At 37.3% G+C, this 21,996-nt stretch overlaps 2 protein-coding genes across 9 annotated transcripts in view; both read right to left on the bottom strand.

Moving 5' to 3' along the window:
- LOC105676789 (uncharacterized) overlaps positions 1-9,144 on the bottom strand; it is a 35,349-nt gene extending 26,205 nt beyond the window's left edge. The window contains exons 1-5 of one of the 2 annotated variants that reach the window (XR_010891552.1): positions 8,489-9,144; positions 5,892-6,371; positions 5,143-5,364; positions 2,960-3,063; positions 232-408 (exon numbers count right to left, since the gene is read on the bottom strand). Coding sequence is in view for 1 of the 2 variants with exons in the window: in XM_012374957.2 (XP_012230380.2) it covers positions 232-408; positions 2,960-3,063; positions 5,143-5,364; positions 5,892-6,097 (709 nt within the window). In the remaining variant the exon portion in view is untranslated. The remainder of the gene's footprint in view (positions 1-231; positions 409-2,959; positions 3,064-5,142; positions 5,365-5,891; positions 6,372-8,488) is intronic. The other variant, XM_012374957.2, reaches the window with a different exon arrangement.
- Positions 9,145-12,935: 3,791 nt separating this feature from the next.
- The window catches only part of LOC105676826 (whirlin), a 75,945-nt gene continuing 66,884 nt past the window's right edge, over positions 12,936-21,996 (bottom strand). For all 7 annotated transcript variants that reach the window (XM_067360530.1, XM_067360532.1, XM_067360533.1 and 4 more), the window contains 3 exons: positions 21,243-21,551; positions 20,807-20,885; positions 12,936-20,419 (listed from right to left, as the gene is read on the bottom strand). In XM_067360530.1, the coding sequence (XP_067216631.1) occupies positions 20,277-20,419; positions 20,807-20,885; positions 21,243-21,551 (531 nt within the window). In that variant the 3' untranslated portion in view covers positions 12,936-20,276. The remainder of the gene's footprint in view (positions 20,420-20,806; positions 20,886-21,242; positions 21,552-21,996) is intronic.

The raw sequence follows: 21,996 nt of genomic DNA, 5'->3' as shown, positions 1-21,996 counted from the left end.
ACTATTGACATAACTTTACTGTTGCTGTTGAAAAAAAAATAATTTAAAAATTTTATATATTTTTTCTTTTTCGATGAAAAAGTTTAGATGCGATTTAAATATTGTTTATGAAACGGCGAAAGCAATTTGCAGTAAAATTACTTTTCGCTTTTCATTCTCGCTAACAAACAGAGACTTTTATCAGATTAACGCGCCGTGGAAAAGTATCAGGCTTAAAATCGGCGAGCTTACCGCAGATATTTAGGTCATGAAAGGTCAGAACTATTCTTTGACCCGGAAACGTCGTGAAGGTCCATCCGCACGTGTTGTCTCCGAGGTAGAACAGCGGGTAGCCTGGCGTGTTGATGTAGCCTCCTACGTCGGTGGTTACCTTCACCTCTTGATTGCAGTATCGCTTAACCGCAGCTTCTGCAATCAATAAGGGATTAATTTTCTATGCGGTTTCTCGGTGTAGCCGAGTTTATTTACGATGATACTATATTATTCCGTATATGTGGGAAAAATATTTTAAACCTATCGACACTCACTAAGGAATCATTTCCTAAGAAATAAAATCACTTACTGAAAATACATCTTTAGCATATAAAGTCTTATGAATTATAAGTTAATAATCTTTAATCTATTGTACTTAATAATTAAATTTTTTGAGAAGTTAATTTGTAATCCGTATTATCATTAATATTATTTAATTTTAACGATTATACTGCATTATAACTTATAAATTAAATAATATATTGTAGATTACAAATTAACGTCGAATAAGCTGCGGCATTAAATTACTGCAATCTATTCCGCACGCGTATCCTTCAAATTATATATTATACATTATGATATTTTTGTTGCATTGCACATTTGATCAAATAATAACGCCAAATTAATCGCGATATGCCACGTGCACTTGTACAAACTGTGCCAATTCAATGCTACCAGATGTCCCTTCGATTAAATTTCTCTCGGTAACAAATCATTACCGACACGCGCAGGATTCGCGCTGAAAGGGCATTATTTAGAGGGAGGCGAAAGAGAGCAATGTCGGACCGTGTCTCTGCGACCATAAGGTCACGCGTTAACATCTGCATCTCAGTCGCGGTCCATTTGTCGCCGTGCAGTACGTTTGCGGGGTGCTTTTTATAGCACGTATCGCCGGGCCAGAAGGCGAGCGAGGGGGATGTCCTTGCCCCAGTTTCGCGAATAGGGGAGGGTATGCCATTACGGCGCCGGGGGGGAGGATTCGCCGGTGGTGGTAATGAGGGCGATGCAGGGGAAGTTTGGCCCTCTGTCCTTTCCCTCCCTCCTCCCCCCGTTTCCTCCCCCGTCGACCAACGGGCGGTATGTAACATTTCCAATATTCCGAGTGTGACGACCTTCGCGAGGAATGTTTTGAACGAAGCGAGCCGCCTCCGTTCGATCTATTGATTTAATTCGGGAGTTGCTTGTCACAGTTTTAATGAAACGTTTTAAAGAAAAGCGTTCATTCGAGACACCGATAGCGCGAGTTGTTCCCGATATCGTTTCGAGCGACTTGCTTCAGGAAATGTTCCTCGCGAAGAGGCGGGAATTTTAGGAAATGTAAGTTGAGGGTTGGTTAGACTGCATATTTAACAATTTTATAATTAAACAGAATACTTGAAGATTCTAGGCATGTAAATGATCCGAAGATTAATTGCTCGCCGGTCAAAAGTGGCACGTGTGTTTAATACATATTTCTTTAATATATCTGTTGAATGTAGAATCTGTAGAATGTAGAATGTAGTTGAAATTGTACAGAAAACTGTGATTCAGCAAATGAAAAAGCACAGTATTACATTTCTCATAATCGTGTAACGTGACGCGTGTCCACATAATTTCTCGACTTTTGTCACTCCGAAGTCACATAAAACCTTCTTTTCGAAATCGAAAGATCGTGCTAGTGAACAACGAACAAGTAAATAGGAAACGTCACGCTTCTCTCGCAATCTTCGTAAGAAGCTTCCGCGGTTACGTGCCGTACTGTGGAACAACTGGGATTACGAATCCTTCCCGCATCATCGCCTTCGTTGCGCTCGAATGCAGCGTGCATTGTGTATACCGATATCGTGCGCATTATTTCTTGTTTTTCTGCCTTCGAGGGAAAATTTCAGCTGTCACATATTGTCGATCCCACGTCAATAAAAATCGAGCGTGCATCGTGTGTCAACGGCCTGGGGGGATTGGGGAGTGGGCGGACAATGGCCCGATGCGGCCTGATAGAAATCTATGAGAGACGACCGATTTCGTCGTCGGACGTGCAGCACGTGACGTGTCGTGCATTTTCCGGCCGCATGGGCGGAGACACCCGGGATTCTTGCTTTATCGAGCTCGTCGATCATTGATTGCGCACGCCCGCATATCGATCGCGCCGCACGGTTTTTCGATGAGAAATAAAGGCAGATTGGTTATGCTGGGCTTGTAGAGCGTAAATCTAAAATATCGTAAATCCATATTTTTACTCTTGTTTAGGATTAATAATAAAAAACAGAAATAATGTAGGAAATAGTAGAAGGATTGAAAAATAGAGACAATTTAATGAAAATTATAATGAAGAAAACATTTCGAATATTTAATAGGATATTGACTGTACGATGTTAATATCTTTCTTTATATATGTTTTATAGGATATTTCATCATTAATTGTATTCGTGAAATCTTTATGATAGTTGATTTTTTGATAAATTTCGAAGCAGAAGTTTGAAAGATTTTTAAGATTCGTGTAATATTTTCTTGTCTGAGGTGGACAGAAAGAAAATAGAAAAATAAGAAAAAATTAGGAATGTTGATAGAAGTAATTAGCTGTCATTAAAATCTTTCTTGATATAGTATTTCTTTAATAGATTCCTGAAGCATTTTGAGAGGCTTTTAATTTTTTTTGCAAAGTTATAGAACACATTTAAATAAGTTTCAATTTTGCAAAATTAAAACATAATTTTTGAAGATAACTCACCCGGTACGCAAGCGTATTTCAAGAGTATTCCACCTGGATTCCAGAAGTGTGCTCTCGGATATTCAATAGTCATATTATAGCGGCAATGTTTCTGCCCGGAGCATCTGAATCATAGAAAAACATTAAAGATTGATAAATAATAATGTAGATTAATAAAAAAGTTAAATGATGCAAGTATTAAATGTCGCAATAAATCAACTCTTTATCTTTCACACCAGATTTTCTCTTGAAACATATTTCGCAAAAATTTCCACGCGAATGAGTCGCGCGATTTATACACGGTTTCGCTTTCGAATAGTATCGATTGTCCGAGAGTCCGCCAATTAAATAAGCGACGTCGGTCATTAGGGGCTGTGAACGCGCTGACAAAAGCAGCCTCGGGCTGCTTTCAGGGGGAGGAGTGGAATTTAGGGGAGAAGCCCCCGCGATTGTTGCACCGATCTTTGTTGCTCGCGCTCGAAAGCACGAGTGAATAATGGCCGAGGGTGGATTCTCACCCCTTTTAAGAGGCTTCGTCACCCCACCCCCGCTGCCACCGCCGCGACCTTTCTCCTCGTCGATTTTATCGGTCTCCCAAACGGAAATAAAAGGGAAATAACATTTCACCCTTTTGCCCTTCGTGCGGAATCTCTTTGAATTTTTTACACCCGCCGGGCGGATTCTCAAATTGAAACTTGCGGTTCCACGCTGGAGATTACGTTCTCCGGGACAGCGGTAAATTGTCCCGCCTGCCGATAAAGTCCGTACAAAGTGCAGTTGCTGTCCGCGAAAGATTAAAGCGCTTAAGAAAATTAAGTTTCTTTTAATTAAAATTCAACGCGGACGAGAAAATAATTAGCTTAATCCTTGCATCGATAATTGTTATAAAAGAGAAATGAAAGTGCATTGCAAACTTATATTAAAAATTCTAGTTGTAAAAGATGAAGTTTCCAATAATTTTTATTTTTTTTTATCACATTTATCAGATTGTAATTTTATCGCTTATATTTTATCTTTCTTTTTTCAATTTAGTGGCGGTTAAAAATAATTTTTACAAGTCCTGGACTTTTTAATCTAAAAGTTATGTTTACTTTCCCCTACGGAAGGGTAGTGTGTAATTCGAGCAATGCGAAATCTGCATCCCTCGCATCGTTCTCTATTTGTGGAATTCTCGGAGCGTAATACTGTAAACGCGGAGGGGTTGCCATTTAACGGAGATCGCTTCTCCTTCAGCGATTATCTGACGCTTGTCGGGTGGGCGGGGGACAATTATTGCTTCAGGAATGCTTTTACCCTCGCACATCAAACGTCGAGATTTTACTCCCGGCCCCTCGACAGCCTCTCGAGTGCAGCGGATAAAAACGGAAGTCGGCGGGGGCGGTTCGATCAAGTGGCTGTCTTAACTGTGTTGCGCAGTAATTGCGACCTTTTAGAGATCATATTTCCGAAACGTTCCTGCTGCTTTTGCGTCTCTTTTTTTATATTTTTTTTAAACACTCGGTTAATTACTTCTATTATTATTGCGGTTATATTAATCTATTTTGCTGTTAAAAACTTTTTTCTAAAATAAATTTTAAAATCTAATTTATATATATATATATATATATAATATAAATTCTGTTTTTATATTCTTTGTGACTGGCACACTTCTCTTGTGGAAAAATTTATTTCTTTTATACGAAGGATTATGAGCTAGAAGTAAGGTATTAAGGAGCACTTTGCCCGATGCACTATCATCTCGTGCGACCTCACGACAGTTGCAGCTCTGTCGTGAGCGTCTATTACAAATGTTTGTAGTCGACGGTAAGCGCTCGAAACGAGAGTCGTTTTCTAGAACTGTGGTCTACCTCAGTCCTCGCTCGTAACCGTACACTATCTTGTGTCATCGAGTGGCCGTGTCAAGAACAGAAGTTCGATATCGTCGACGAGGACTATGAAAGCTCGATTCAGGCGACGAATATCGTCGATAGAATTGGTAATCAATTCTCTTAGTTGAAAGCGTAAAGTGCAAAATTAAAGAATCGAATTATTTAGACACTATTTTTCCAACTTTGGAGTTAATCGATTTTTTAAAGATTTAAGAAATGAATTAAAATATATTTTTTCTTATTCTCTCAAAATTATTGTTATAAAATTCTGAAAAAATTAGATTGTTGAGTGCTTCAATTTTATCGCAATATCTCGCATGAATAAAATCGATCTACCTTCGATTTAAGGATGATCTAATGTCGACGATATCCGGTGTAATGTCCTCGTCATCCAAGATGTAGTTTCCTCTGTATTGATGTTTTTTTATCTTTTGTTGAATGCTACCTTTGTCTATTTGCTTCTTGAACTTTTCTAAGTATTTCGATTCCTTGAAACAGAACTCTGTACGATTTGCGCGGAATTCCGCTTCCAAGATGAGAATGAATGCTCTCAATGATCTGAAAGTATAAAACTGTGGCTATATTAATCTTAATTATCGCTAAATTAATAAGGTTTAATAAAGAAAATTTAGTTTAATTAAAATTAGCGTGCAATCAATCAAAATTTTAATTATTGTAATTCATTATAGTTTTATTAAACATCAATATTTTATGAAATATTGCAGAACTAAGACGTAAAATTATTAAAAGCTTGAAAATAATTAAATAATTGAATTTTTGTATTTTTTATAACGGAACTAGCTTTAAAAACGTTGAAATAGTTTAATCTCTTGCATTTACCAATAATTAAATAGATATGCAGAAGCTATTGAAAAGTCAAGCAGAATTTAGATTAGACATTCCTTGCGCATGAATGAAGTTGGCGCAAGTTATCTGAGATACTCGCATGGAGTTATCTGAGTGAACGCGCAAGTTCATCTTTCATTTTGCTCGCAGGCTAGAAATTCAAGTCATCTTCTTAGAAATCTCGATGTCGCGAAACTCTTTCTCCCGACGAGACGCGTGATAAAAGAACGCTAACGAACCTGCACGTTAATCGCAGCAGCTCGCGGGAGCATCTTTGCTCCTTGATCACCTCCATATATCCCCCGTGCAGCTTGACGGCTTTGAGGATCCTGCCGAAGGGCGCTCGCGTGGTCGCGAGGATCCCGGACGAGAAGGCGTTCGCCGCGATCGTCATCAGCAGCAGCACCAGGAGACTCGTCAGGGTCGTCGCTACCAGCCGCGCCATGATCGCTGATCATTACAGTGACCGGAGAAGACGTACCCTCGCGCGAGCTTCTCGCCGCTGCGCGAGAAAGAGCTTAAAATTAGCCCTCGAGTGCCCCCCTTCGTGATAAGCGAAATCTCGTCAGAAGGTGAACGCCGCGCTCCCGCCTTGTTCCTTTCAGGTTCTCCCACGACCACTCGACTACCAGCAGCTCCCGGGGTCGGCGACCCCTCGCCCTTCCGGGAACCCGGCTCGATTTTACCCTCTCGTGCCCCAAATGGCCGCCTCTTAAGACCTGAAAAATACATACGAGACTCAATGACTGAAGCACTTCAGTACAAGTACTTTTCTTAGTAGTTTTAAACAAACTGATCTTTTCTTTTGAATCGTGGACTCAGATAGCGCTGTTAAAAGGATATTTTTATAGTGTAGTTTTATCATTTATGATAACACATATTAGAGTTATTTTTCATAAATAAATTAATGGATAACTATAGGACTCATTTTTATGTCAAATTGATATGCATATGTGACACATCAGGGTTTAAAGAGTTAAGATATTTTTTAGGTAATTTGTGGTATTTTGAGATTAAAATTTATTGGATTACATTTTATATTGTAACAATCGAAATCCATTTCTTTTTTATTTGTCTGCTTAAAATCAAGAATGAATTACTTTCTCGCGATTGAATTCGTCGAGTACTCGTCTAAATGCAAAGCGGCTTCGATTGCTTGCGAGATAAATATGTGAAAAGAGACTTCGGCATTCAACGGCATTGATAGAGCTGGATAATACCTAGGAAAGTTTTCCGTTGAATGCGTTGAATCTTTAAGTTGGACCGAGGTCAAGAACTTTGGGGTCGCATGAATAGATGCAACTCAAAAGACAAAGAGAAAGAAAGAGAGGATGAATCGAGAATCGCGCGGAAAATGTGACGCTGTTAAAAAAAAGACGGCTTGGAACCGTGCCGCACAGGCGCGAAAAAAAATATTAAGTATCGCGTTTCTTTGCAACATAATAGCTTGTATCGCACGAGTTATATTTAACTTTAACACGAAGATCGCGAATTTTTGGAACGCTGGTTATGACCGGCAAACTTTTAATATAAGCAGTTTCTATAAATAATCTGATTACATTCGATTGAAAATTCTATCAGAGTTATATTAAAACTTAAATTACTAGAATTAAACGAGGTATTAATAGCACAATAATTAATTAAAATATAATTACCAATTCTTTCAAGTCTCAGAATTTTAATATAAATAAGTAAAAATTTTTTAAATAAGATTTCTGATTCTATGTGAAATATTTTTAATAGACATAATTTTCAGATAAAATTTTTAATATATTTTTAATATATTTTTTGTAGAATTTGATTAATTTTTAGATTAAGTTTTACTGTATTAGAAATATATCTAGAAATTTTGCAATTTAGAAACGAGATGAATTATATTGGAATTTTTATTGTTCCAAATTCGATGAAAAATTAATATAATTTACATTGTTAGCTCACTAAAGAATTAAATTCATTATTAATATTTATTTCGCAAATCGATCTTTCGAAACTCATCCTCGATTCTCAGCGATCATCAGTGAAATTATCAGTGTTCCGCCGCGTGTATTTCGACTGCAGATCGTATGGTTCTCTTTTCGTTACCAATGGATCGCGATCCCTTTTATTTTTGGCGATATTTCGCGATCTCTTGACTCTTTCGTCACGATTGCTGCGTTTGTTGGTAGAAGCGAGTGGCGGTTCCCCTGCGATTAATCGACCACGGCCAAGTTCCAGGCGGTGTAAAGACAGCGCTGCCCCCGTGGTGTCTCAAGGACGATTAGAATAGATAGAATAGTACACGTAAACACGTTCGCGGATTTAGGCGTTCGCGAATGATGAAACGCGCTCTCGATTCCACGGTGGAGAGATTGCTTAGCACGTCGCTTGATTGACTGATTAATTAATCAGCCGATAATTGGACGGCAATCTTGCTGAATTGTTTCTGATACAATGAACAATTAATTATTTTCGTGAGTTTGTTGGTTCGGATTAATTAGATTCCGATAAATTAATTTTGTTCAATAAGTGCGCCAACTGGTAATTAATTTCGATTTGTGTTAATTAATTCTAGTTAAAAGATATTGGGTCCGTCATTTTGTTGGTTAATTGGTTAATAAGCATTACTGCTGGTTCATTAACTCTGTTTTGTTAGCATTAAGTATGAATTAATCAATTTTGTTAAATTAGGTATTAGATAATTTTGTTAAATTAGATATTAATCAGATAAATATTATTGTACTGAATTATAGAATTTCAGGTTTAATTATTGGGTATTTATCTCTTTGATTATACGTTTATTAACGTACTCATTAATTAATTATATTTAAGCAAAATTTAATACAAAAAATTTTAGTACCTTAAAAAATCTCACAATTTTGAAATCTGCGTTCTTTCTGAAAAGTCTTCAAAAATTCTTCGAACATCAAATCACTGTTTTAATCTTAATATTGATGGATTAGATAATAAAAGTAATGTAACATTTCTTCAACACTACACTAGTTGGCACATTTTAGCCTCGCAAATTAGAAAAAGTTTTACACTTTGACTGCGCTCCATTCGCATGAGTAGGTAAAAAAACCATCTGTTCGAACATGACACTGATTGATTTAGTTAGCATAGAAAAAATGCGTTAGCACTATTCGAAGTGACACTGATTAATACACTTGGCTCGAAAAATTGCAAAAATATCTTTTCACAATATTTGGACGTGCACTGATTAAATTTGTCTCGGCAGACGGAAGAAGAGTTCCAAACTTTCCCTTCGAACGTTTCACGAATCCGTCTATTATATTCGCGAACTGAACAAATATTTTCTAATAATATTTTTCGAAAATATTCCAAACATCTTTTCCAAAATATCTTTCGCATCGGACAGGGCGCATTTGATTCCCGCTCGTCATCGGCGGCGTGTAATAAATCGCGACGAACGCGCGCGCACCGCGACGCGACTAAAAGCAAAGCGCCCGTTCGTGTCGGCGATTCGCCGACGTGTGCCGCCGCACCAGGTCGCTCTCGGTGGCAGTGTGATGATGATGCCTGCTCCCTTGGCCGCTGCCGCTCCGCAGGCATTGACACACGCGGTCTAAGCCGGTCTGCATACATGAATTTCACGTCAGCCAGCCAGCCGGTCGACCGGCGAGCAGCCCGGAAGCGGTCGGCGGTGGTGTTTCTAAAGGGGGAGAAAAACTACCCTATTGCAAGCGTGTGCAACGACCTCTCGGGGGTCGCGTGTACCCCTCATAGATAGATTCGGTGCCCCCGTTCTTGCCGGTTCTCGCGCGCACTGCCCCCCTCGTTCGATCCCTCCACTTCTAACGCTGGTTCTCTTTCTTTCTGCTGATCCCGGCAGCTGATGTCGACAGCTGAGGATTTTCGGGTTTTCGCGAGGATCGACTGAGATAAAGAGTGACGCGGGATCAATGAGGGATAAAGAAATTGAGAGAAAAATTCACGGGATTCTAGGGATTGTTACGTTGTTGCGATTGCATATTCTGTATAATGTGAAAAATTTATTGATGAAATTGAGTTTTAAACGTTTATTTTTAATTAGGAAATACAATTATATATTTATTGTTTAGTTTACTTTAAAATATATATTACAGAAGTTTATTTAATCGTTATTACATTATGAACTCATATTTTGTGCAATAATTTTCATGAATTTATTTATAAAATTAGAATAAAAAATCGCGAAGTATACAAAGAAAATTTTATTTTAAAATAATAGATCATTTTGTGTCTTGTATTTTTCTATAAATTTTATATTGCAGAAATAAGTATACAAAAAAAATGAAATTAATTATTAGTATAATCTCTTTCTTTTTTGACAACTTTCTTCCATGATTTTAAATGTAAAAAATTAGGAAACAAATGTTTTTGAAACAACTAATTATTTTTTAACAATAGATTAGACTCTTAGAAATTAAAAACAAATTTCTAAAACTAACTTTAATTGATTTAAAGCTGAATTTAATATAATTTTATTTACAATAGAAAATTCAGTTATTCAGGCTTCCGTGAAAGTCGATTAAGTCATTAGCAGTAATTTTACGGCAGACTTTCTTTGAACCTAAATTTCAAACCCTTAAATATCCGCAATGTTTGAAAGAAATTGCTCGATTTTGGGGGAATTAATCTTTCCTTTTCTTGGTTGCACTATGTTTTCTTCTATTTCGGAAGCTGAATTGTTCGATGATTTACGAGAGAGATCCGTTATCCATTGTGACAGGCACGCGCTCGTGAGCGCGCATCTGCGTCTCCACGACGGAAATGTCGCGTCTCGTTTCGGATGTACACCGGTTGTCATCGATCCCCCTTGTACGTGAATCGAGAAAGGCACCTTGAGATTTTTGCTTCTTGAGAAGGAGCGGGATCGACAATCGTGATACGCGAGAAATCGCATCTGCCATCGTTGAACACGTGCTACTGCCACTCCTCATTCTTTTAGGGGAAATAAAGGGAGACTTATGAACCATATAATTGATAGATCATCGAGTTTTTATGTACTTCTGGATAGAGAAATTTGATTTATGAATTGTGAAAAAACCTCACGTTGCAATATGTTAAATAAATTAAAACATTTTTTAGATTTTTATAAATTTTTTTCCACAATTTTATACATCAATCTTTTTTCATAGTTTAATAATAAAGATATTAGATTAAATTTTTTTAAAACAAGAAACTGATTTTAGGGACATTTGTAGAGAAAAATTTAATAACAACATTATAGGAATTTGTTTTCTTAATCTTTTGATGGCAATTTATTGCAATTTTCTAACTTTTGGCTTTATAAGTATATTTTTGCAATTAATTGCAAGTGTCAAATTATAAAGAAGTAATTTTGGGGGATTTATTGTGTGTGTTCGTGATATAATAATAGCGTATCGGGAGAAATACAGCAAGTATTTCAGAGGCGAATTGCTGTGACCGCGTTTTTTTTAGCAACTTCAATTGAAGGCCGACCGCAAAATAACGGACGAACCGATATCCTCCCTTCTGAGAAGCCCCGTCATTACACGTGTTGTTGTAAATTAGATCGACATGTGCGCCTGGTCATGGCTCGTTTAATCCACAAACTCAATGGAAGCTTAGTCAAATTGCATTTCTAATTCCCTTGTTCCATTTTGCATTGCACGCCTGAGGAAACGCGCTGACACTTCCATCCGCGTTTCGCCCCCAAAAGGATTTTATCGATCAAACACGATTACGCGCCCTCTGTTCGCATTTATTGCACAAATTAAAGACAATAACATTTTTCGCAAAGCAACTGGCCTAGAATAATTCTAGAATACCGTAAAATATTAAAGCAGACTATCGGATTTAATTAAATTTAATTTTATGTCAAATTTTTGTTTAAGTTTAATTTAACTTACAGTTTTACTTGTTTTTAAAACGGATTTTTCAATTTAATTTGTGACTTATTCCGAGACGCAAACAGATTTTTTTTAGACGTGAACTGTCGTGCAAATTTGCGGCAATCCCTCGCGCGATTTTTAACCGGATTATACACCACGTGTGCGCATTCGTTTCGTTACGTAAGGGAACCGTGCTGTCCCACCTTATCGATCAGCTGAGAGTTACGTATCGCGCTTCGTGTAAACCGCGAGGAGAAATTCGCCGTGTGTGAGTGGTCTTCTAATTTCAGCGTTTCCGCGAGCGGTCTCGTTCTACTTTTATCGTTCCCGAATGGGAACCTATCTCTCTATTCTCGACTATTTACTTTCTAAACAATATACTTTGTAGTCGAGAAGTGGCTCTCTGTATTTTTCAATGGCTTGGGGATATTTGCCATAACTTCACATACCTGCACGAATCGTTGCGCGTTATTATATATTTATTATATGACGAATGATTAAATAATGAAAAATTATCTTAGAGGCAAAAAGTAACTATATAATGTTTTTATTTGTGTTATTTAACGTTATTATTTCTATTCTTTACCTTTATTGTTTTATTTTTTTTCTATTTTTAAAAGTTAACTTTTGGCTCGCGCAGAAACCAAAGATAGCAGCGTGAATTATCTCGTTTCTGCGAAGCATCGTTATTTGTTGAAGAAGTCGGCGGGATAATTCAGTCGATGGATGACTTTTGATGCAATTTTAGTGCGATCGATGGTTGCTGATTCGTGTTTTATGACATGTGTAAAATGTAGCAGAGCGGGAGCGGGAGCTTTCTTCTTACGTCAAACGCTACCTCCAAATCCCACGCCGCAGCCGGGTCGAATGACGCAAACGAAAACAAGCAGCGCACTCTCCGCGTGGCTCTCCGCGAAGCAAAGCAAACGCTACACGAAACCCGCGAAGCACGTAAAGAATTTCAACGCGAAGCAGATCTTTATTTTGTTTGCTTTTTTTCCTGAAAAATTGAGGAAGTATACTCCGAGATTTCTAACAGAGAAACTCGTAAGAAGAGTAACACTAAATATTTTGAATTTCTTTTTCCGTGAAAAATGATGTTTATTAAAAAATAGATTTAATCGAAATCATTATTCGTAAAAAAATTAAATTTATTAATTTAAGAGATAGTGAAATTAAAATATCTCGCAATATCTAAATGTTTACGTAACTCTTGAATACATTTATAGAAGAGTAAAAAAATAAAGGGATATTTTTCATTAGTTTAGGAATTTGGGAAGTCTCTTTACTTTTTTACTTTTCGTAGTATATTATAAATTCCTAAGATTTTAGCAAGAGAGCGAGCATTTAATATTTGTGTTTTATTAAATATGTGAATATTACTAATATGTCAATATTACTATTTAAAAAGGAATAAAGGGACGTTCTTGAGAGAGAACGAAAGATACGTTTGATTCTCGTGGTGAACATTTTATTCAATTAGTAATAATAATCGTCATCATCATAGTAATAATAATCACCATAATCATCATAATGATAAGAACAATTATAATAATGCCAGGCGCGCGTGCCACGTCTCCACGTATCACAATCTTACGTGGCTTCTGTATAGTCGTGTGTGTGAGTCGATTCGTTTTACTTTTCCCTCCTTCCTCTTATTCTTCCTATCGAGGATTACCGCAACGTTCGTGGCCTGTAAATTTTGTTCACCAGCACGGTTCTCTGAAAGCTACTATTCATGTCGGTCGCATAGATCCTGCAATCCCTCTATTGTCCTGATACTTTATTCTCGCGCGATCTTTATTCTTCCTGGAAAAAGGGGATTTCCTATTCTTACTATTTTCTCTCATATTTCCTCGCTAAGTCTGCTTAATAATCACGTTGAAATAAAATTATGAGCGAAACGTAGCAAGAATTTATTTTGGCTTAACAAACAAGCTTATAATATTTACATTTCAGTTATTCATATATGCTTGCCGTATAAATAATTGTGAATGTATTGGTTATTATTATTTTGTAAAGACTAGTTTTCAAATTATCGCTACGCGCGCACATTAAAAATATGCTTGGTTATTGAAGAGTGATTGCTCATATGTTTTATTTTATAAGGCATGACAAACGCGCGTTTTTTTTCCTATGTCAAAAAAATCACTTTTGCAAAGGAAAAAAGGAAAATCATTTAATTGCAATATCGCAAACAATGCGAACGGCGGCGTTTGAACAAAAGCCGTGCTGGCGAATGAAGTTTATAGGCCGCGGACGCGTTGCGCTTGTAGTAAACTAACGAATTACTCAATTAACGCAGTCCGGCGCGCTGGTTTCGCTTTGATCCATGCACTTCGTTTGTGTCCGTCCGTGTGTGCTGGTGTATTACGCGTTGCTGCGAGAGTGTACGTGTGTATCAGAGATGTACAAGTTCGATTGCAAAAAAGATGATCTATGAAATGCGTATGAACGAGCTGTCGCGCGTTATGTACAGTAGTAAATTACGGTTACAATTACATTGGTTTACGTGTCGATTTTTAACGATGGGGAGGGAAACGGCGCTATTATCATGTCACGCGAGTTCTCACGCTCTTTATCAAATTACATTGTGGTGTGTGGATGACGACAGCATTAACAAAGCCATCGTCGATATGTAAATTTCCTCCAATTTACCTGTATAAATTTATTTATTATTATCAATTTATCAATCTTTTTATCTATGTCATTTTATTCGCTAAAAATTTTTGATTGACTAGTATTTGTTTCTCATTCGATGTTTTTATATGAACTATTATATTATATGTATTATGATCTAAATAAGTTTTAGAGGATTCTTAAAACAAAAATCGTGAAAAAGTGACATGGTTTTTTCAGCTCAGAAAAATATATTATTTAAATTGCATGTACGCTACAAGTTTAATTAACTTCGTAACTTTTTTCTTCCTTGCAGAAAGTTTATGTAATCGCTACATATACATTTGTTAGATAATAAAATGTGACGTGATAAGAAAAAGTGAGCTTGCGTGACGTGATAATAATGCATTTCTTTTGTATTTTTCTCTCGCTACTTTTTCTCTCACACACACATTCTCTCTCTCTCTCTCTTTCTCTCGCTCTCTCTCACTTGTAACAGGTAAATAGGAGCTAGGAATTACGCGAGACTTTTGCGTTAGTTGTTGCTCTGTGTTTGCTTAATTAATGTCGGTCTCGTATCGAATCTGCGAACGATGTACGCCATCCACGCCACGTGAGATACCTCGGATTTTTTACATGAGGAATATGAGATTATGCACTTTAAAGTCTGGACTAGGATTTATTTTTATTGCAAAAACTTTAACATCGTTATTTCATAAAAGATGCAAGCTGTGAGATTATACAAGATAATCCAGAAACACACACACACACACACACACACACACACACACACACACACACACACACACACACAACGGATGTCCTTTTAATAAATTTTTTTACTTTAATGACAATTTATTGTAACTTTTTAATAGAAAGCGCGCGCTTCAAATAAATATCCTGTTGCAGCAAAGTTGATCTGAAATTAACGGGAGAGTGTATTTTTGTTGCTTCCAAAGCTTAATTCGCGAAAAATTCTTCTCGAAAATTTTTGGTACTTAAAAAGAATCGATTCTAAATTTGTAGTTAAAAAGACATCTGGTACTTTTTTTGTATTACTTATTTAATTGAAGTATCAATTAAATCTTTTTAAAATTGGCTCTCACGATTTTAAATTTAAATATAGTTGCACTCTTCTAACGATATTTTCGAGGAAACTTTAGAGAAATTAAACCGTTCGCTCTCATCGGCGAAGAGTGTCGGTCAAGGAGGATTAAGCAAGGAAGAGTTCACTCGGGACTCGATCTGGAGCGCAACTTAATTAATGCGCAAATGAAATTGCAAACACTTTTGCGGGTTAACAGCTTCGTGCGTGCGTGCGTGCGAAAATAAACACTAGAAAGTTACGATACTAATTAATTAATTAATTAATATTTTAATATCGGTGTCTTGCACATTTAATCTTCCTCTTTTTAAGTTATACTTTATTTACTTCCACTGACATCCTTTCCTTAAATTTTTTATTAATCTAAGTTTCGTGTCTTATACGCACGCCTTTTACAAACCAAAAAATAGAAGGAAATAAAATAGAACAAATTTGAACTTCTTTGTTGTTCTCATTTCCGATAATTGAAATGTAATCGATGAATTGCAGCAATTAAAATAAATTTATCATTATTTTTGCTAAATTACTCTACACTTGCTTTTTTTATCGCATATGTCTGAAATTTTTCTTCTAAATTGTCAATAGTAATCAGCAAAGTAATATTATTTTGATATTAGTAAAAATAATAAAAAATATAATAATATTAATAATAAAAACAGCGATTTATGACTTTGTAAAAGTGACTGTTGCTCAAAAACTGCGGACGCAAACTAAAAATATGCTTGATAATCTGGAGACATTTCATTAGTTTTGTTTACTAAGCAATATGTTTGCTTTCGAAGCAAATGTTTTCACAGTGCAAACAAGACTATCACGAATGTTTCAAAGCGTTATCGAGTGTTTCGCGATTAGTCTCTCTCTCTCACTCTTTCTCTCTCTTTCTCTGTCGGAAGGCGGGAAATGGATTGGGGTTGTGTATCAGGTGTCTCACGCGTTCCCGGTTTTGTCGTCTCATCTTTTCGCGCGGCGCGTTCCCCGATAGCATTCGATTTTAAAAGCGATAAGGCATTGTCGGATATGTCAGCTGAGATCTTCGAGACGTTTCTGGGAGATTTGCGGTAACATCGAAAGCTTTACAAAAATATCTCATCTTATTTTAATCTGTCAAGTCCCCGCGAATCGCTTTCCGTGATCCTCGAGCCACCCCTCGTCCCTTCTCGTCTTTCGAGTCCGGCGCTTCGATCCTTTCGACAATTCATATTATTCTCGTCCGAAAGGAAAGCGCAAACCCGACTCTTTTGTTTACCCCGTTAATTCATCTTATTCTTAGTTCTCCTTTCGCAATACATTTTCGGCTTTTCTTTTTTCACTGCGACTTGGTGATAAAAGCGACTTATCATGCTCCCGTGCGTGCTACAAAAAGAATAGCGAAGAAAAAGATTTAAGTGTGCTCCGGGAAATCCATCTCAACTTATCGTTATCCTTCACGTTCTTTATCTTTTTTTTTTTGCGACAAGACGATGCCAGCTGAAGCTGCCGTTGTCGTTGATCGGTATAATTAAGCGCAAACTTTTTGGCACATTTGCTGAAATCTTAGGTCATTAAACCCTCACAACATGATGCCTTCCCGAATAAATCCCTAAATTGATTTTTTCTTGATAATATTCTTTCCTTAGTGAGTAATTTAATAGGATGTGAATTGTACTACAGAAAAAAACTTTTGCAAGTTAAACATGTTACAAAAATAATTAAGAAATATTTATTTTTCAAATAGTTTTTCAGACAAATAGTTTAATCTAATTTAATAAAAATCTAATTTTTATTTAAAGTTTCAGATATTTTTTAATATAAAGAATTTTGAATTATGATAAATTGTTAGTTTCCATTGAAAATTTGTCCTGATATGTCAAAAATCCGTTATTATAATTGAGGCGTAGTTGAGATATATATTTTTTATGCAATTATCATGCATCGCATCATGTGATAAGGGATTAATTGCCTGGATATTATGATTAAATATTTTCCTTCGCTCGCTCGTGGCTCGATTTGGCATTCACACAACTGCACAAGTGCTCGCACGCGTATATTCTACAAGTATTTTAACATTTTTTGTTTTAATCTCGGAAAAATCGCGGACAATCGAGCCGTTCTTCTTCGCAAACGTGTGATTATCGTATTAAAATACTCGCGCTTTTAACGCCTATCATTATGCTATTAATCACGCTCTTCGCTCTCTTCCTCTATATTTCTCTTACATATATACGAAGATAATACTTACAATTAGTAATTTATATATCTTTGAGATTTTCAGCTTTTCGGGCGCGTTGAAATGCATTTATACTCGTCGGAATCATGCAAGAACGGGTTGCATCTATCGATAATATCTTGCTATCCTTGAGTGAATTTTTTTGACTCGAGGAAAAAACTGCTGCTTATTTTTTTTTTTTTAATATCATTTAAAAAAGGATAATCTATAAAGCGACTTACTCTCTTTCGCTTGTCAGGTACAGATAAGTTAGATTTGCATGAGAATTCGCGAAAATGTGATAAGGTTTCAAGATAATTTCGAATTAAAAAGAATTTAATATAAAAAATTACCTTTTTATTTAAAATATATTTAATTATTGCTTTTTTTTATTATAAATGTTTTTTCCCAGAGTCAAAGATTTTTCGCATGGTCCTCCGCGATTTTTCCGTCGCTTGAATTCGAACTCAATCAGGCCCTTACTATATGTGTGTATGCATCTCTAAGTTTAGTTTCTCTTTGAAAATACCGCGCATACGCTCTTATTATTTTTCTATTTTCTTTTTACTCTTTAAATTATATATTCTCTCTCTTTCTTTTTCTCTTTCTTTCTCTCTCTCTCTCTCTCTCTCTCTCTCTCTCTCTCTCTCTCTCCCGTTTGTTTCGGCGAAACGCTTGACGCCCAGTAGGTAGTAGGTACGATTTGCAATTCCACCACTGTATTTTTTTTCCCCTTCACCATAATACTTATATGTACATGTATAAATATGTGTACGTAGCGTGTGTACGTGAGTAATATATTTCTTTTAAGCCTCAACAACGTCCGCAAAACGTAACAAGTCGACGCCGCCGTCGTACCGATCTCGCCCGGTCAAGATCGTCGTTAATTCCGCCTCGATGACGATCATCGACGCATATCTCGGCTATACTCTCGACGGTCAACAAAATATTATATTATCGTCAACCCACGCCCGCGTCACGATACATCCGTCGCGCATGCGAGATCTCTCGGCGATCACGCATCCTTTTCACTTCAATTTTAATTAAATATCGATATAATTTCTATCTTTGTTGCAATTTTATTTTTATCGCAAATATGTAGAAGTTAAATTAAGGAAAGTGGCAGATATTTGTTTTTGCAAATACAGATAATAGAATTATTCACTTAAAAGTTTTTTAGATAATTATCTCGAAGTTTATGATAATTGCTACGGTAATTAAATGGAATTTGACAAATTGCATGCGCTTGTTTGCGGATGTATCGAGCACCGGGGGATTGAAATCTTCTAACAATACATACAACTGACACAACGCAATAAACGAACGCGCGACGCCCTAGCGACGTCCGATCAACGTCCATCGACTACGTCAACGTTAATTAATCTATACAGTAACATTTAACAAACTACTAAGCGATATTAGGCGCGATTTCGAGGACCAGCCGAACGACACCTAATCATTCGAATTAACGAGAATCTTGATCAACACGATTGTACCCGAAAAGCAGAAGAAAATCCTGAATCATCTGTTGTTATAATTTCTCTTTTATAAAATGAGAATTTACAGAGATATAAATCGAAGCTTGCAAATTTGAAAACAATATAGTAAATAAGTTCACGTTACAAGATGAAGAATTGTTAGAATTTTGTGCAATATCTACTTTTTTGAAAATAAATCTTTAAATGCCAATAATTGATGTTATTTCATACTCTTTTAATTTAACATTATTCAACTTAATTTAATTTATCATTTATTATTATTTAATTTTTATGATTCTGGAGTATTTTGAGCTTTTCTCGAGTTTTTCGATGTTTTCGTTGTTCTGCTTTTCGGATACAAATCTCTCTGCTATAACATTCATAATTAATAATCAACGGCGTGATTAATCTCGACTCGAGTCGACACGACTGCGAGTTCGGATTTTGCGCGAACATTATATCGCGCGCGCGCGCGCGTGTGTGTACAAGTTTGCGCGTGTGTTTGTGAGGTAATCTCGTTCACGCAACTACACTGTGTGTATACGTGTGAGCATATAGGTCTGCACTCTTGTCGCGCTAAAGAGCGTGCTCGCTCTGTTCTCGTGTATCGATCTCTTATCGATTAACATCATAGAATACGTGAAACAACTTGCGTTAGTTTAGTTTGGCACATTGCACGATATCTTTTGTCTATTTCTCTAATCTTCGAGGCAACCAGCGATGAAGCGGTGAATATTTCTCTACATCTTCGAGCTCGTTTTCTTGCGAAGGATGATGCATCTCGTGCCACGTGGTTGCGACGGTGATTAATTATCGCGCAATTAATCGGTGAACAGTTCCGACGCAAGCTCGGGACCGGCATTGCCAGGTGCTTCACACTCGAATTTCATCGTTTTCTATCGAACTGTCTGTCTCACAGGAGTTATGTACAGCGGTGTATGCACCTATGTATATATACAATAAAGTAACGCGGTAGTTTGATGCGGACTCGCGGATTCGCGAGGAAAGAAAATTCGAGAGGGCGAGCGCGATTCGAAGAGCACGCTTCGGGATTCCTCGTTCCGTCGATGCGACTTGTTGTCCGTTAGAACAATTTTCCGAAAGTCTGAACTTGAAAATCTGGCAATGCCGGTCCTGCGAAATCTTCGAAACGTTGTTTTTTTTTTGCATTAGCGGGTGAAGCGAAGTTCCCACCACCAGGGCCGGGTGAATGAATAATTAGCAGCTGACTGATAGCTCGATCGTCCGAATCAAGAAAGCGAACTCTCCGAAGTTTGATCGTGATTGTTCGATTGGTTTCTCGATCGGATTCATCGGCGGCGACGCTCGAGACTCGCCGTCGGTGATCGAGCCTTCATCAGATCGGGCTACGGCGGTTCCGGCTCGGAGGTGGGAGATTCCTGCTACGCCTCCAGGAAAATGAGCGCCGTCGGCTTCGGCTCCAGGTTGCTCTTCTTCGCTTCTACAACCAGAAACTCGATCTCGTTGCGGTCGCGGCGCGCGAACGACTCGGCGATTAACCGTGCGACCTCTTGATGATGCAGTCCTGCAAGTAATGTGAAATTAATTGCTGCTCGCGCGGAATTACATGCGGTATCAATTCTAGGATCTCATGCTTGTGTCATTGAGATTTTTTAGTGGTTTATTTTAATTTAATCTTTTAAAATTTTTTGTCTTAAAATCCTCAGAAAAACTTTACAACAAAAATATTAATAATAAAATATGGGTAAATATAAAGATATATATAAAAATAGGAGATAATGCGCAATTTTTTATAATACTTTATACTGAATTAACATAATTTTATCATTTTATATTGAAATTTGACAATAGATTTTTTCTTGTTGTAGAAATCTGAAAGATAGGTTTTATTGGAAAAAATTAGATGTAGTAACATAAAAGATCTATCGTACTTTGGCCTTGCCGGTATTACCTTCAACTTTCTGACCGTCGACCTCGAGGATAAGCTGGCCGACTTCGAGGCCACCAGCCTCGTAAGCCGCTCCGTTGTCCTGCAACAAATTACCGCATGCGTTAGTCACGTTTGCGGGGTAATATTGTTTATGCCTCTGTAAGTGACGCCGGCCGTAAATTCGTTCGACGCATATTAATTAATTGGCGAAACCAAACTTCATTTAGCGAGATAATTGAGTGCCTGATATACGAACTCTTGTACGAAATATATCTCGTTGAAAAGTTTAAAAAAATATTAATTGGGTGCATAATAGTTTTCCTTAGGTGTTTTACAACACTTTGTCGACAGTCTAGCTTTGCGATTTCTCGAAAAACAATCTAAAATTTTCGATTTTAAATTAGTTGAAAGCTTGTTGATTCATTCTTCTGAAAAAAAAAGATAGAAAAGGGCTCACATGTATGTTGATGATTCGGGGCAGTGGGTGTTTGGTGTTTGCACCGCCCTCGATGGCGATGCCGAGGATCGACTTGGTCTTCTTCACGGTGATGCGCAGGTTGCCTTGATGATCCGGCACCACCAGGGCGCCGTCCTCCTCCCTGCGTTCCGACATTTCGTTGCGAGACAGCCGCTGCACGCTGTGATGACGCCGTGGCGGGCCGCCCGCGGTCCCGCCGCCAGCGGGCCCGCCACCGGCACCGCCACCTTCCTCCAACAATTGTGCCTCCTGCATGTCGAAGCTCCGCGAGAGCTTGTGCGCGAGTTCCTGGAACGGGCATAGCTTGTATTCGCACGGCGGCGATTGAGCATCGGGCCCCTTCCTGCGGCCATCTTGCCGGATTCGCGACAGCAACCGAAAGTTGTATGCCAAATCTTTCGATTATATTTTAGAATGGGAAAATAATAAATATATTAAGTAGAATGTGAAGTCATGTTTAAGTTATGAAGCTTCCAACTTTAGAATTTTCTATTAAAGGCCAAATTTTATTTCAAATTTAAAATCCTAAATTATTTCGAGTTATATATTTTATATAGGAACGAAATAAATTTGATTTTGGATTCCGAATCTTTTGGTTATTTTGAGTTAATAATTTCATAATATTGTAGAATTATTTATTATTTTATTATTTTCGTTCTTCGCAATTTCAGATTTGGTCATTTTATTAATAAAATTAAACGTGGTTGCTATTGCGCATCCGGAAATTCGTCTC

This window comes from Linepithema humile, chromosome 8 (assembly GCF_040581485.1).
Source record: "Linepithema humile isolate Giens D197 chromosome 8, Lhum_UNIL_v1.0, whole genome shotgun sequence".
NCBI classification, from domain to species: domain Eukaryota; kingdom Metazoa; phylum Arthropoda; class Insecta; order Hymenoptera; family Formicidae; genus Linepithema; species Linepithema humile.
The sequence above is the reverse complement of the archived record's forward strand: the minus strand, read 5'-3'. Positions and strand labels throughout refer to the sequence as shown.